We start from the raw sequence: 16,833 nt of genomic DNA on the forward strand, positions 1-16,833 counted from the left end.
TATTTTCCAGATTGAGAAAAGATTAGATAATTTCTTAATGAAGGTAAGATTTTTTTTGTTGGGTTGGGTAGAGCTCATTTTAAAATATGCATATGACAAAAGAATGTGTTTATGCTGTTATCAACCTGTGATGGTGTTGTGAAATTACTTTGGTTGGTTTTGCCTACCTGTGGAACAGCAATTTACTTGAATGGCTCTTTTAGTCATGGTCCCTAGAACTTTCACCAAACTACTTTGTGCTGATGGGTATGGTAAGAAAAGGTAAGGGAATAGATGACTAGGATTTCGCTGTGAATGATTGCTAACAGAGTTGAGATGGTAAAAACTAGGGATTCTAACATTGAGGTTGGTCAATTTTGTCATCCTGATGAATATAAAATGAGTCATCTCTGAAGTAGAAAAAAGGGATCTCCCTATCAACAACAAAGAAGAGCCAGGAGTGGAACAGGTCTCTGGACCCTGAGATGCCTGTACACTAAACCTTGATCCAGGAACTAAAAGGTGTGACACCAGAGAAGTGACAGAAGGCATCCAGGAGATGCAACTCAAAGCAATGATAAGACACCACCTTACAACAACGACAGTCAAGTTTAAGGCGGGGGGGGGGGGGACAGATAATAGAAAATGCTGGAGAAGCTGAAGAGAGATGGAAACCCTCATACACTGCTGATGGGAATGTAATTATGTGAAACCACTATAGAAAGTAACATGGCACTTCCTCAAATGACTTGGAATAGAAATTTCATACAATCCAGCAGGCTGGGCAGATACCCTCAAGAAGTAAGAGTCATAACACAAACAGGGATAAGCACACCCGGGTGCATCACAGCTCTGTCCACAATAGCAAGAAGTTTGAAATGACTTGACTGCTCATCAATAGAATGGACTTAAAACAAATAAACAAAACTTGGTTTGTACACACATTGAAATACTCTGCATTGCTAAAAAAAAAATAAATTACCAAACCATAAGAAGCACCTCATGCCATGGATGGAGCTAGAGGTCATTATGCTGAGTGAAATTAACCAGACACAAAAGGGCAAATATCATCCGAGACTACTATTATGTGGGAAGGGGTAGAATAAGTTATATAAGCTCATATGAAAGGGCACAGATTTTAGATTTGCCAAGAGGTGGGAGTGGGGGCCAAGGGAGGGAAGACAAAGCAATGGGATAGACTACTGATGGGTATTAATTGGAGTGAAATAGGAGATAGTAGTCCACAAGAGGGGAAAGGGAAATCAGGGATTGAATATGGGCAAAACCTTTTGTGTTGGGTGTTTTCCTATTTTCCTTTCTCATTACTGTGTTGTGCATGTGTGTGTGTGTATCATTCTTGACTTCTTTCCATCCTTAAGCCAATCCTATCTTGGGGTCTGTTTTCCCTTTGTTGCCCTGTGTGTGAGGTTATTCTATGTGGTGGTCTCTTATTTATGCTTAATGAGTGTTGTCCTTCTGCCCATACTGGGGCGGCAAGAATCTTTTGTAGGGCTGAGTTTCTTCTAATGTATGCTTTGAGTTTTTCTTTGTCTGGGAATCAATAATTTGGGTGGGTAGAGTATTCTTGGGTTTGTATTGTTTCCCTTCAATTTTTGGAATATATTACTCCATTCTCTCTTCTTCTTCATAGTTTCTGCTAAGAAGTCTGAGAATATTCTTATTTGGGAACCTTTATATGTGATTGCTTGTTTTTCCCTAGCTGCTCTCATGATTTTCTCCTTATCTTCAAAGTTGGATAGTTTAACTATTATTTACCTTGATGACTTCTTTTTGGGATCTAGTGTAGCTTGTGTTCTTTCAGCCTCCTGAATGGTTGCCTGGTTTTCATTCATTAAGCTGGGGAAGTTTTCCTCCAAGAATTCTCTCACTATCGCTGCGGATGACTTCCCTGTTGTGTCTTCCTCCAGTAAGCCAATAATTCTAATGTTGTTCCGTTTCATAGCATAAGACATAACTCTTAAGTTTTCTTCAGCTTCTCTGATGATCTTATTAGATTTTTGTTCGCATTTTTTAAAGTCTGATTTACTGTCCTCCAAGTCACTGATGCGGTTCTCTGCTTCCTCCAGTCGCTTCTCGAGGTCCGTGTTTCTGCTACTGGATTTTGTTATCTCCTCCCTAACCTCCTGTATTTCCCTTTGGTGTATGGCCTTTATCTCCTCTATCAGTTCATCCTTTTTCTGTATTGTTTCCCTCATATCCTGTATGACTCCAAGCAGCATTCTGAAAAATTCTTTCTGTGGCAGATCAATGTCTGTGGCAGCTCAGTGTCTGCTTCTTCTATGCATGTCGTTGTGTTTAGGAAATTTTCTGCCATTCCTTTTTGTCTCTTCTGTTGTTTTTGTTGAGGTCATTGGGGCTGATGGCTGTTTGCGTTGCGTTGTTTTAGAGGAGCCAGGTGCCATTCTCCAGGGAGTTGAAGAGCACTGGCTCTCTCTTGGAGACTTGTAGGAATGCTTCTTCGAACTGCCTACAGATAATTTCACTATGGAATTAACCTACCACTTTATCCTCCTGTGGCTTCCCTTTCAGGGGAGTGCCCCAAAAGGCTGGTGGGTTGCCTACTTTGGTGTTGCAGAGGTTGGGCAGAGGTTCCTGCAGCAGCTTGGAATGTTGATGAGTGTTGGCCAAGCTGCCTTAGGGCCCCAGGCACACAGGCAGTAATTCCCCAGTAAGAAGTTGGGCAGAGTATCTCTCCTCTGGTGGAGGTCAGCAGGGCTTTCACCAGCCTCAGGCTAGCTACACAGGGTGTAGCTCACCTAGCTGGGTGTGGCACAGGTGTGAATGCCCTAGAGAAGGGGAGTCATCTGGAGGTCAGCAGTGGAGTGTGAGAGAATAGGAAAGTGACAAAAATGAGAAAAATATTAAAAAGTAAGCCCACTGAAAATTGTGCGAGGATATAGTGAAGAGAGGGAAACAAAAGCAACAATGTAGTTGAGTCCTGATCCCCGCCTGTGGCGCTGCAAGTGTCCAGTCCCTTCCCTGAGGCAGACAGCAGCAAACTGTGGCTGTGTTGAGACTAAGCCCTCCTACAGGCTCCAAATGATCCCGGCTCTGGCAGAGACAGTGGCGGGGCCAAGGTCAAGCCCCAGCTGGCCTCCACTGAGGTAAGCCAAAAGCCCCCAGCCCCTCAAAATCCCGTGGATCTGTACCTACATATCTTTATGATGCTCCTCCTGCATCCCAGCAGTGTTGAATTTCCCTCTAAGCAACTTTCCTGGGATGAATTCTGCAGAGTCCCTCTGGTATGTGTGGATCCATCGCCATCTTCATGGAAGTCCGTCGAAACCCTGGTTTTCATGTGAGTCATTAACGACATTGGCACAAACATAAAGAAGGTAAAAATAACATTTTTAAATATATAATAACTCATATATTTAAATGATTGAAACCATATAAGGCACGTTCTCCAAACAAAATAGAATTGAAAATCCTTCACCAAAATTTTGCAAAATTCACAATGCCATGGCTGGGGTCAAGTGCACTTTAGTCTTCAAAGTGACACTCTTGCTCTTCAGCATTTTAAAGAGCTCTTGTGCCAGATTTGCCTTACACAACCATTGTTTGATATCTTGACTTATATCACAATCATTGATTGTGAATTAAAATCAAATGAAATCCTAGTCAACTTCCACCTTTTCTCCATTTATCATGATGTTGTATAAGGTCCAGTCATGAGGGTTCTGTTCTTTACATTTGAGTTGCAATCCATACCAAAGGATTTACTCCTTGATCTTCATCAAGAAGGGCTTTAAGTCCTCCTCACTTTCAGCAAGCAAGGTGGGGTCATCTGCTTACTGAAGATTGGTAGAAAACATTTTTCCAATCTGGATACCTCATCCTTCTGCATCTAGCCCAGATTCGTGCACTATTTGATTAGCAGTGAGTTAGAATAAATATAGTGTAAGGATACAAACTTGACACACACCTTTCCTGATTTTAAACTACATAGTATTTCCTTATTCTGTTGGCGGTATTGCCTCCTGTTCTGGAATTCCCATTCTTCTCAATGCCATAGTTTGTTTTGATCCACACAGTCAAATGCCTTTTCCCAGTCAACAAAACACAAGTAAAAATCTTTCTGATAGTTCATGTTTCAGTCAAGATCCATCACACAAGTCAATAGTTCGATCACAATAAATTGTGTAATCATCACAACGATAAACTCTGTCACGTTTCTTTCCTTCTTGTACCCATTGCTATTGAATCCCCATTTCCCCTCAACCTCCCTTTCAGTGTCCCCAGATAATTATTAATCCAGCTGCTGTCTTCATTGATCTACCCATCCTGACTTCCCTAGACAGACAAACATACGCAAAAATGACACACACACACACAAAAAAGAAAAGGAACCCAGCAGCAATGACCAAGTAAATGGATAAAAACCTCAATTAAAAAAACAAAACCAAAGAATATTTAAAAACTAGAATGCTTTCAAAATGGGTCAAAAGGGAGACGTCATGACAAGATATTGCCTTCCCGGCTAACCCCACTGCAGCTGCTAGGGCCAATGGCTCTTTGTCGGATATTAAGGCCAGTCACATTCCTAGGCTCTGATCAGCGGGAATTCACTGCAGGCTCAATCCACGTAGAGGATTTGGGACTTCCAGTATCATCCATAGCATTCTGAAAACAAGGTGTTTAGAATTTAGGCTCTGCTACCATTCGCTCCTCCGGGTTTGGATTCTATTATTTACAATCCTTAGCTTTGGACTTAGCTGACTCCCATTTAGATGGCTGATTGTTTTGAGAAAAACCTTTGAGACTCCAGACACTATTTTCTTGATAGCCAAGTACTATCTGACTTCTTTGCCATATTTAGCACGTATATCTTCAGTGATCTCCTCATGAGGGAGAGAACCAAGCAGGGCAGGTCACAAGAATTAATTGTTCTTAAATTGTGGGTACCATAAAATGAGAAGTCAACATGCATTTCTATATTTAGAGTTTGTATATGACCCTGATTCACTTTAAAACTCTCTCACTGCCATAGAGTCAATACTGACTCATAGCGACCCCTGTGGACTTCGGAGACTGGAACTGTTTACAGAAGTAGAAAGCCCTGTCTTTCTACTTCCCTCCAAGCTGCTGGTGGTAAGAAGCTGCTGTCCACACGGACCACAGCGCAATGGGTAAGCACTAAGCAACCAGGGCTTCACGTTAGAGACAGCATTGTCATTGTATTGAAATGCATCATAAATCATCCCCAGGGTGTATATAAGGTAATTCTATTGATCGTAACATTGCTTAGTCAATGTTATAGAATTAAAAACACTGTTGATGACTAAGGTACACCTAAGCCAAGTCATGATAGTTTCAATCACCTCATGCATGTGATATTCGGGCTTTGAATCAGGAAGACTGAAGAAAAACGTACACATTTGAACTATGGTGTTGGTGAAGAATACTAACAGCACCATGAATTGCCAAAGAACAAACAGATCTGTCTTGGAGGAAGCAGTACAGCCAGACTGTTCCTTAAAGGCAACGTTGGTGAGACTTAGTCTCACATACATTATACCATGTCGTCAGGAGAGACCAGTCCCTGGAGAAAGACATCATACTTGGTGAAGTGGAAGGGGAGGGAAAGAAGAGGCCCTCGGTGAAATGGATTGATGCAGTAGCTGCAACAATGGGCTCAAACACGCGAACAATTGTGAGGATGTGCATAGGGGAGCTATGAGTCAGGACTGACCCAACAATACCTAACAAAGCAGGACATGAATCATTAATTTATAGTTTCAACGTGTAGATACCTGGACAGGAGCTACGCAAGCCATGAGATATGAAGATGTGACAATAAAGCCACATTTACCAACTATGATTCCTTCCTCTTTGTTTCCATCTTTTGCATTCCAGTCACCAATAATTACCTATGCATCTTGATTGCATGTTTGATCAATTTCAGACTGAAGTACCTATGGAATTCTTCAGTTTCTTCATCACTAGCTTTAGTGGTTGATGTTTCCATTTGAATAATAGTTTTATTAACTGAGTTTTCTTGTGTGTTATCCTATCACAGACAGCATTGTATGTCAAAATAAACCTAGAACGATGGATGTGACCCTATTCCTCTTGAATTTATCATTCCCAGGATAGTAAACCATATGATTAACTGATTCAAAATGGCTCATATCAGTCCTTTTCAGCTCACTAATGCCTAGGATATCAATTCCTTTCCATCCATTTAATTTGTTATGACTTCCAATTTTCCTAGGTTCATAGTTCATGTGCTCCACATTTGAACTGGTAATCAAAAAAGTATCCCAAAGGAAAGCCCAAGAGTAGAAGGCTTCACTGGTGAATTCTACCCAGCATAGAGAATTACTAATAATAACTCTTTACAAATTCTTTAATAAACATGAATTAGAAAATACATCATCACTCATTTTATGGATCCAATATTGCCCTGCTGCCTAACAAAAGACCTCACAAAAAGAGAAAACTATAGAACCAGCAGGAAATATGCATAAAGAGATTTATGGGGGGAAATTGACTTACAAGATTAATTATAGAAATTGGGTAGGCTAAAATCAATAATGTAGGTCTTTAAACTGACAGAATCAGATCCACTCAGACTATCTAAGATTATCTCTTTTATGTAAAGTCAACTAATAATAGGCTTTAAGGAGTCCTGGTGCTATAGTGGTTATGCCGTGAATGGATAACCACACATCAGCAGTTCGAGCCCAGTAGTCATTCCACACTAGGATTTTTACTCCCGTTCAGAGTTACAGGCTCAGAAACCCACCGAAGCTGTTCTGCTCAGTCTAATTGGGTGACCACGACTCAGAAGTGACGTGATTACAGTGAGTTTGTTTGTTTGTTTTGCCTTTGTGAATCATGGACTTTGATCACAGCTTTTAAAATCCCTTTGAAATGATACCTAGATTAGTGTTTAACTGACCAACAGGAGTTATGCTGGCTAAAAAGATTCCTGGTGGCACAGGGGGGTATGCATCGGGCTGCTAGTCAAAAGGTCAATGGTCCTAACACACCAGCTACTCAACGGAAGAAAAATGAAGCAATCTATTTCCATAGAGGCTCACCACCTCAGAAGCCCTACAGGCAGTTTTACCCTGTTGTATAGGGTGATTTTGAAACAGAATTGTCTCTATGGCAGTGGTTTGGTTGTTGTGGTTATTGTCGTGGTTAGCCTACCTAACCTGACACATCAAAAGACTATCATACTTCCCAAACTAATCCACTGATTCAATGTAACCCCTATAAAAAACACAGAAATTGGCAAGATAATCCTAAAATTGTTGCAAAAATTCAAGTGGCCCGGGATAACCTGAATAACACTGGGGCAAATGCCTGAATATTCAGATTATAAAGCTACTATCATTGAGACAGTGTTATACTGACAAAAAAAATAGACTTACAGATTGGTGAAATAGACTACTTTACATTGATGGTTCATTACTTTTCCACAAAGGTGCCAAGACAATTTAATGAAGAAATAGGTCTTCTTTTCCATAAATGATGTTGAGATAGCTGATTGTACACATGAAATAGAATGAAGGTAGATTCTTACTTCACACTATACACAAGGATTAACTCAAAATGGGTCAAAGACCCAAAGCTAAAATTTTAAAGTTCTCAGATTAAAATATAGGTGTAAATACTCACGACCTTGGATTAATCAATAGTCTCATATATGACACCATAAATACAAACAACAAAAAGAAACATAGAATACTAAGCCTTTATAAAAATTACAGACAAGGCTCAAAGGACACTATCAGGAAAATAAAAAGATATCACATAAAATAGGAAAAAATATTCACAAGTTATATATCTGATAAGAGTTAATATCTAGCATCTATATAGATCTCTTATAACTTAATAATCAAATAGAGAAATAACACCATTTAAAATTGGGCTAAGACCTTGAATATACATTTTTCCAAAGAAGATCAATAACTGGTCAATAGTTATTGTTAATTGCCATCAAATCTATTCCAATTCATGGTAACCTGTGTGTGCATAGAATTACCCCCCATAGGTTTTCAAGGCTATGGAAGCAGATTCCCAGGTCTATCTTTCAAGGATCCTTTAAAAAAAAGGAAGACTCCATGAGATGGATTAGCACATTGGGCTGCAACAATGGGCTCAACAAAGCAACCAGGTGAGTACAGCTAATGGCTGGGTGGTGTTTTGTTCTGTTGCACATGGGTTTGTTATGAGTCAGAATCAATTCAGTGGCACCTACCAACAAATATATATATAGCTACATATTTATATACACACAAATATATATTTAATTTATATATGTATATATAAGCTTCATTGGCTTTGTTCTCTAGAGAACCCAGACCATTACCAGATGATCCAACAATTTTACTCAAGAAAATTGAAGACTTATGAGTATTCCCATATAAAAATATGTATAATGATGTTCACAGCAACTTTATTCAGAGATAAATAAATGCAGCATGTCCATTCGATGGACTATCATGATCCCAATTCTACCTTACAAATCTGGGTAGACCAGAGGATGTACATTGGTACAGATAGCAACTGGAAACACAGGGAATCCAGGACAGATGACTCCTTCAGGACCAATAGTGAGAGTGGTGATGCCTGGAGGGTGGAGGGAATATGGGGTAGAAAGGGGGAACTGATTACAAGAATCTACATATAGCCTCTTCCCTGTGGGATGGATAGCAGAGAAGAGGGCGGAGGGAGACATCAGACAGTGTAACATATGACAAAATAATAATAATGTATGAATTATGAAGGGTTCTTGAGGTAGGGGGGAGTGGGGAGGGAGGGGGAAATGAGCAGCTGATATTAAGGGCTCAAGTGGAAGGCAAAAGATTTGAGAATGATGATGGCAACAAATGTACACATGTGCTTGACTCAATGTATGTATGTATGTATGTATGGATTGTGATGCAAATTTTATGAGCCCCCAATAAAAAAAGAAGGAATGAATTTCTTACAATCATACTTCTAGGAGTTCTTACTGGAACTTGGGGTCTATTTCTTGATCTACTAAGGGAAGTGAAGAAATATTGCTCTTAGGGGTCCAATCCAGACATGCATAGTTTTATTCCAAACTGAAAGCCTGGAAACACGTCTCTGTGAACAGTGGAGGACTTTAGATGCTACAGACAAGTTATCTCAGTAACACATTTGTTTTAGACTTATTAGAGTACTTTTAAAAAACAAAGCTCAAGTGGACATCTTTCCAAATCATTGAGACTTTCCAACAAATTTACATGAGTGATACCTCACATTTTAAAAAAGTTTTTATAGTAGAACGGGCATAAGGAAAAATACACACAACCCACAATTCCAGGGTTGAGGACCAGATACTCTGGCCTGAGCCAGACCAAACCCAATGATTCATATGTCATCAAAAACAGGTGCAGATAGCTCCTGTGCTGAAAGCATCTTCTCCCACCCCCTCCACAGCCTCCCCCTTTTCATGTGCCTTCAAGGTCCACATAGGGGTTGGGGAAGAAAAAAGCAATTAGGTGTCAGGGCACTAACCCACCCAAGGAGAGGGTGTTGTTTATATCTCCACAGGAAAGGGAGAGCAAACGTAGACCTCATTCAGGTGTGCCAATCCTTGAGGGCAATGTTTCTGCTCAGAGCAGCTCCTTCCCAGAGATGACTACAGGGCCAGCCACAGCTCAATATGTGACGCCCTCTCACTAGATGACAGCGCTACAGAGGACAACCCTGAAAATACCATATTGGCTGGTCTGACCTGCCCAAATGGGAGCAAACCAAGAGGGGAGTGCAATAGACCAGTGATGGCAGTGAAGCCATGAATCCCTGAGGAATCCTGATTGTAAACTTTTGACTGGGGGGCTGCACTTGGCACCCCATCTGAATGGGCTTGGGGTTATTCACAAGGGGGTCACACTGAAAGTCTAAAGGTGCAAAGGGGACAGTGGGGCACTAGACCACTTCATCATGGACAGGGACTTTTAGGATGCACACCTTTAGGACACGAATGCTGAAGACTAAAGGGGTGTAGGTGTTGTTAGGTAAGCGGAACTTGGGATATGGAACCCTGAAAGAAACAGGGACTGGACTAATGGATCATTATATGTCCTTTTCTCTATTTAACAGAGAGATGTTCATCTGTTCTGTGTCAGGATCCTGATAGACTTGGGACTACTTAGATGTTCTCTCTCTCTCATTTGGGGTGTGTGTGTGTGTGTGTGTGTGTGTCTGTCTATACAAGGTAGGCAGGATAGGCAATCATAGGAGACAACAACTGGACTGACGGTTCCTGGGGGGCATGGGAAAGGAGGAGGCTGGGGTAAGAGAGCGGTGAGCCAATAATGACAAGTACAGGGAAATAGTAAGGGTTCTAAAATTGATGGCAAGGAGGATATAGCTTTTCTGGTCATGTTTGATCAATAGAATTGTCTGTGAGAGGAATTAGGAGAGTTGAACCATGAGTAAACATGATAATGGGGCAGGAGGAAAGAAAGAAAAAATATATAGATATATATATATGAATACATATGAAAATGTAAATACTTAAATATAGGTATATTTGTTTATATGTATATAAATGCAAATGTAATAAGGAAGCAGGTGTACTTTGGTCCTCTACTTAAATCTTACCTCAGTACAAGAACAGTTTGTTCTAATAATGTGGCAATGTATGATACTCACCTCCCTGACACGATTGCGGAAGACAAAATGGGTGCATAAGCAAATGTGGTGAAGAAAGCTGATGGTGCCCGACTATTAAAAGAAATAGTGTCTGGGGACTTAAAGGCTTGAAGTCAACCAAGTGGCCATCCAGCAGGAAAGTAACAAAACCCACGTGGAAGACACACACCAGCCTGTTCGATCATGAGGTGTCGACAGGAAGTTCAAAAACAAGCAATCAAGTCAATGTGAAGACATGGTGCTGCAGTGTAGACCCCAAACCCACCTGCAAGTACTTGAGTATGTTCATTTGTATAATTAAGATCATTCGATACATGAAAGCCAAGATCAATAACCCTTCAGAAACAGTAACAGAAGTAATGGTTCCCTGCGGGAATGGGAAGTGAGAGGGAGAAGAGGGGAGAAGGAGAGCTGATGGCATTGGTGACTGTGTAACCCCATTCAAGGGCAGCAAGCAATAGAATTGTACGTGAATGGATATATTGGATGGTGTAAGGTGTGGCAAAAATAATAAGGGTTTTGGAAGATAAAGGGAGGCTGATATCAAGGAGTTCAAGAAGAAAGAAAATATTTTGAAACCGACTGTGGTAGTAATTGCATAGTACTGCTTGATGTGGTTGAACTATGGGATGTTATAGTATCTATAAGGGATCTCAATAAAATGATTAAAAAATAAAAATATAGTTTAAAAAATGTTTTTAGATAGATCAAGCATTTTAAGGACGGCTGAGAAAACCACAAAGATGGACCTAGAGAGGGAAGACCCCAACCTCAACGAATGAAGAAACTGTGTCTGAAGTCCAGAAAATAAGTAGGAGACTATATAATTACCATTTTTGATAGCTACTGAAGTTGAAGCTTTATATGTTCAGCATTTTAATTTTAATTGAAGCTTTATATGTTCAGCACTTTTATTTTAATTGAACAGCTTGACCCCACCAAGCTTTTGGCTGGATGAGTGTCCAAAATGTTGCACCAAGATCAGAGCTGACCGTCCCATCAGTCTTTGAAGCAATACTGATAGTAATGAAAATAATTATATAGAAATAATCTTAATCTTGGAAGGCTCTTGGACTTGTTAATGTGAACCAGAAAGGAAGGCCCAGTCAAAACAGTGGCCTCTGAAATCACAGATTGCCTGGCTATCCGAAAGAATAGCACCTGGGGTCTTAACATCTTATGGTAAAACAAACAACCATCTGGGTGAGGGTCAGCTCAGTCTGCACAGAATAAGCATATAAGATGGTGTCATCAAAAGATGATTAACCAAAAAATCCAAGCACAGAGGAGGGGACAGTATTAGAGCTTAAATTCTGAGTACCTGGTTTGCATAACACTATGGATGATGGTGAATGCCCAAAATCTATTTATAGAACTCCCACATGGACTAATCTCTATTGAATTCCCATAAAGGGAATAGTCTTGTCCCCAGACAAAGTGCAATAGAAAAAGGATTATTGCAAATACAGTTAGATTAAATTCAACAGCTTTTGTTTTCCCTATTGACCCACTTTTAATTTGCTTCATTTTATTGCTTCCTGCCATCTTTGAGATTGAGGTCTTTCTGTTCTTATTCTGTTGTGGTGGGGGGGGGCGTATCTTAATGATTTTCTTTTTATGAGATGTAAGTTAGGTAAATATATAAAGAAAGCAACCAGATTCGTTGTTTCTTAGGGTTATGACAGGGAGATCGAGAGGAAATGGGAAGACAAAATAACGAATTTAAGAATGAAGAAAACGTTCTAAAACTGAGTGTGATGATGAATTTACAACTCTACTTACTATCTGTTAACCACTGAATTGAACAATATGTGAATTACATGTCAATAAAACTGTTAAACATAAACAAACTAGTGGCTTCTTAAAGGATTTGTTGGACCAGTGACGTTGAAGGCAAAGAGGTGAGCTCAGTCGGTTACAGCAACTGTAACCCAAGTGATCCTGGTGGCAGATTTTCTGCAAAGACACAGGGAAATCATGGAGACATCTTAGGCAGAAGTTTAAAAACAAAACAAAACTGAAAACTTTACTATGAGATAAAGGCCAAGAAAATTGTACCACTGAATATTTTCCCATTATTACAATCCATCTATTCACTCTTCAACGACAGCAAGAGCTGTCCTATGATAATTTCATTGGGGTAGGAAAACTTACCCCACCCGTTGTATAGCCTGGTCTTGCCCCTTCAGACATTTGTTCCCAAAACTCAACTTTTAAAAGGAATACTATTTTAATGCCTAACAGATGCCCAAACTGCCATTTGGACAGGGTATCAAAATCTAAGTGTGAAGAATTCTTTGAGGAAGGGTCATGGAGATGGAAACATCGCCTCAAGAAGTGTGTAGGCGAAGGTAGAGACTATGTTGAGAAACAATAGCTTCACATTTTTCCATTTTTGTTCAATAAAGCTTACTGTCATGTTGTACCAGTACGTTTTCACTTACTCTTGTATATTACCTTATTCTTTCTCAGGAGTGAGCACATGTCTATGTTGGTCAAATTGAACAGACAACCAAAGTAGATAAACTACAAACCCTTCCCACCAACGGTCCAAAGCCTACGGGATAGTATCAGGTGTGCTTAGCTGGAACATGCTGGCTTGTGTCTCCAAAGTACCTGTGGGAGTAATGGGGCTGACCTCAAATTTCCTATGTTTGCCCACATAATACAAAGCCCACAGAGCACAATTCTGGGGGCGCACATCCTATCACATCATCTGTTCTGGAGGTGGCGGGCAGTTTATTGGACCAAGAGCTGTAATGGGAAGCCTAGCCATGAAGCGCCTCTTGGTTGTTGCAATTCTGCTGTTCCAGAAAATCGCAGGTCACTCAAAGCTGTCCAGGGGCTCACTTGTGTCAGCAATGGGATGGTGGTGATTTCCAGGGCAAGGGGGGATTTCATAGTTCGCATAACAGGAGAGGGGACCCTGAAGGATGACTGAAGATTGTCCAATATCATCAGAAATGCCCTCTTCTAAGGAGTCCTGCTGGATTAAGCATTGAGTGGCTAGCCACAAGGTCAGCCGTGAAAACCCACCAGTCATTCTACAGGAGAAAGATGAAACTGCTCCAGTAAGATTTAGTCCCAGAAATCCTGTGGGTGTGTCCTATGCTGTCTTATAGTCAGAACTGACTCAACAGCAGTGGGTTAGGGCCATTTCCCATGGAATCATCCTCAAGGGGCGCGCAGAATTGAAAAGAGACCACAGCTTCCTCTGAGAAGGATGCTTTGTAAGAAGCAATGGGTCCAGCCCAGTCAGGCCCTCATTTCTCTGAGTACAGGCTTACTCTGGAACCCAGTCCTACTTTTCTCCCCCAAGTGTGGGAGCAGTGGAAAAGCACACACTTTGGAGCCAAGTTTAAGAGTCCTGAAACATGATTTCAATGCACACTAGTTTGTCAATTTTTGGATAAATGGTAAAGATTTCCCGGGTCTCAGTTTTCATCATCTGTAGAAGTTTTAGTAAATGATATAATTACATATGAAGCGCCTAGCTTCATAGGACTGAGTACACTATAAGAACTTAAAATGAGAAATTTTTCCTGCTTTAAAACAAAATCCCCTAAGCAACAACAAAATTAATTAAACTTTTAAAAGAGGGACACAAAAGATGAATAAATGTTTTGGCTCTTTTATCAACCAACTATTAAAGCCAAAGTACACTGACTATTAATCTTATAGCCAAAGGATATCAACCCTTTAAAACAGATATAAACTTGAGTTTTACATGTTAAATATATATGAAACACACATAAACATGTATACATATATAGCTATGTTTGTCATTAGTAATAAGAATAATAATGGTCTATCCCTGGATTTCTAAATTCCTAAGAACTAAAAGAAATCTAGGACCTAGAGATAAAGGAGTCGTTTTGACTGTCAATCTTCATTTTCGGGGATGTAGTACAAGGGAGAGTACAGGCCCAGATGCAGAAAGTTGAGCATCCCAACTCTCAGCCCACTGAAAGCACTTAGTGTTAATAAAGAAAAATGCAGAGAGAAAGGTGAGCAAAGCCTGGGACTGACCGTTGGTGGATTCTTGCCTCTGGAACTGAAAGGAGAATAAGGAGTTGGAGAAGGACAAAACAAGTCCCTAAACTAGGACATCTGGTTCATTGCTTTGGTACAGAAGTCAGGGAGAAGATTTTGCAAAAGCACACAATTCTAAACTCATCAAGAAAGAAGGAGGTCCCTGAGGAGCATCGGCAGTTAAACACTTGATTACTCACTGAAAATCAGGCAGTGCAAACTCACCAAGCGATGCTTCTGAAGAAAGACTGTGGAACTGCTGCCCCCCAAAAATCACAGCGTTGAACCCCCTATAGAGGCCAACAACCTGCACACAAAGGGAGACCACAGACTGGAATTGACTCAGTGACTCAGTGGGGGTTTTGTTTGGAATAGGAAGGGAAGCTATTAGGGAAGAGGGATGCAAACCAACTGGATAAAATGAAAGTCCCCACGACGGTGGTAGCAGGCATGATCTCCAAAGCCAAGGTTGACTCCGATATGAATGTATTATAACCACTTATTTTATTTTCTCCAACAAGAGATGACGTTTGGGGGAAGTTCATCAGCTGTTGGAGAAAGCCCATCACCACGGAGTTCCTTCTGACTCACAGAGACTCCGTAGGACAGAGCAGAATCTCTCCCTGGAGTTTCTGAGCAGACAGCCTCAACTCTCTCCCAGGGACCAGCGAGTGGGTACAAACTGCTGGTCTTCTGATTTGCAGCCCAGAGCATAACCTGCTACACTTTCAGGGCCTCCGGATCCTGGCGAGAATCCAAGAGTCAGAGAATCTACTATGGGTGATCAAGTTAGGCATAAACAATGAAGTTCATCTTCCTGGAAATCCTTCTTGGGGTATAGTGGGGATCTGTTTTGTCCATGTGTCCTGCCCATAACTTTGACCAACCTCTTCTGTCTTCTTCATGACCCAAGTCAGCTTTCACTCTCCAGTACTGACCTTGCTGTAAACGTATTATTCTCAAGTACTGACCTTGACCTATTATTCTTTTCTGTGCACAGTCACTGAACAACTTCAAAATGCTGGCATGACTATGTGCAAGGACACTGCTGAAAAATCTGTGAAATTACTAAAATGCGTGAGATACTGTGTGGAAATGGGAGAGATTGCTACCTCAGTATTAAAGAAGTAGAGGAACATAAAAAAGTGACAAGGTCACCTCGCCCAAAGCTAATACCACACTCACTAACTTTTCCACAAGATTATGAAGAACTAAGGGGAAATTCCTCAAGCCCCACCCCAAAATCTACATGAGCCAAGTACAATGTCCTCTTCATTCATTTTCTCAACTTCTTCCAGCAAACTAAGGAGAGGAGATTTACATCTTCTCCTTTCTGGTTCCTTGGTCCCCAGGATGATCTTTAAGTTCTTTCTAATAAAGCTCACTGGCCTGCTTTCTGACTCATGTGCTCATTGAGCAGAGACTGCGGGCTGGCTCTCTTGTATACTGTGGGGTAGATTGGTCAGGATAGCTCAGAGGCTTCCCTTGCAGAGGGGAAAATGCAACCTATACACCAAAATATTCATAACAATGGAAGGCTGAAATAAGAAACTCAGAAAAACTGAAATGGAATTCAAGGGAAGGAAGAGTGAGGCTGAATATTCAGGCAAAAGTCTATGGTTGAGTTTAGAATCACAATGGTACCTTGTGAAATATGCAGGGTATCAACCAAGGAGTGTTGGCTGCAGGGAAGACAATTTGAGTAGATAGATGAAATGAAATTGGAAGAGACCAAACATTTCTTGAGAATAGACTCACACATGCACCTTGTTTGGTTGAAGACTAGAGCACCACAGTTGAGCTATGAGAAAGTCTTATTTCTTGAGCTTTTGTGTACCTGTAGTGAGCTTGTAAAATAAAGCTGAATACTCACAGCCATCAAGTCAATGGTGACTCATCTGACCCCTATAGGGCAGGGTAGAACTGCCTTTTTTAGTTTCTTAGAATGTAACTGTTTACAGGAGTCGAAATCCCTGACTCTGAATGTCAATAACATGAAAATTTGTCTTCAACTACATTTTACACTTATTTTCCAGTCTTATTTCATTTCATCATAGTAATTATAGGCATTTTGAAGATTTCATTTATCCTCTATAACATGCACTATTGATTTGTTCTGCTTTTGAGAGTCTGCTCTAGGACTGGGGCAGGAATACATAG

The 16,833-nt window shown here is 40.6% G+C and overlaps 1 protein-coding gene across 1 annotated transcript; it reads left to right on the forward strand.

The window, feature by feature from the left end:
- The first annotated feature begins 13,415 nt into the window (after positions 1-13,415).
- DEFB127 (defensin beta 127) lies at positions 13,416-15,926 on the forward strand. The gene is given in 3 exon segments (XM_075527954.1): positions 13,416-13,464; positions 15,674-15,685; positions 15,688-15,926. Coding segments are annotated over 3 exon segments (300 nt in total).
- Positions 15,927-16,833: the final 907 nt, after the last annotated feature.

Source organism: Tenrec ecaudatus, chromosome 12, assembly GCF_050624435.1.
Source record: "Tenrec ecaudatus isolate mTenEca1 chromosome 12, mTenEca1.hap1, whole genome shotgun sequence".
Classification (NCBI taxonomy): Eukaryota; Metazoa; Chordata; class Mammalia; order Afrosoricida; family Tenrecidae; genus Tenrec; species Tenrec ecaudatus.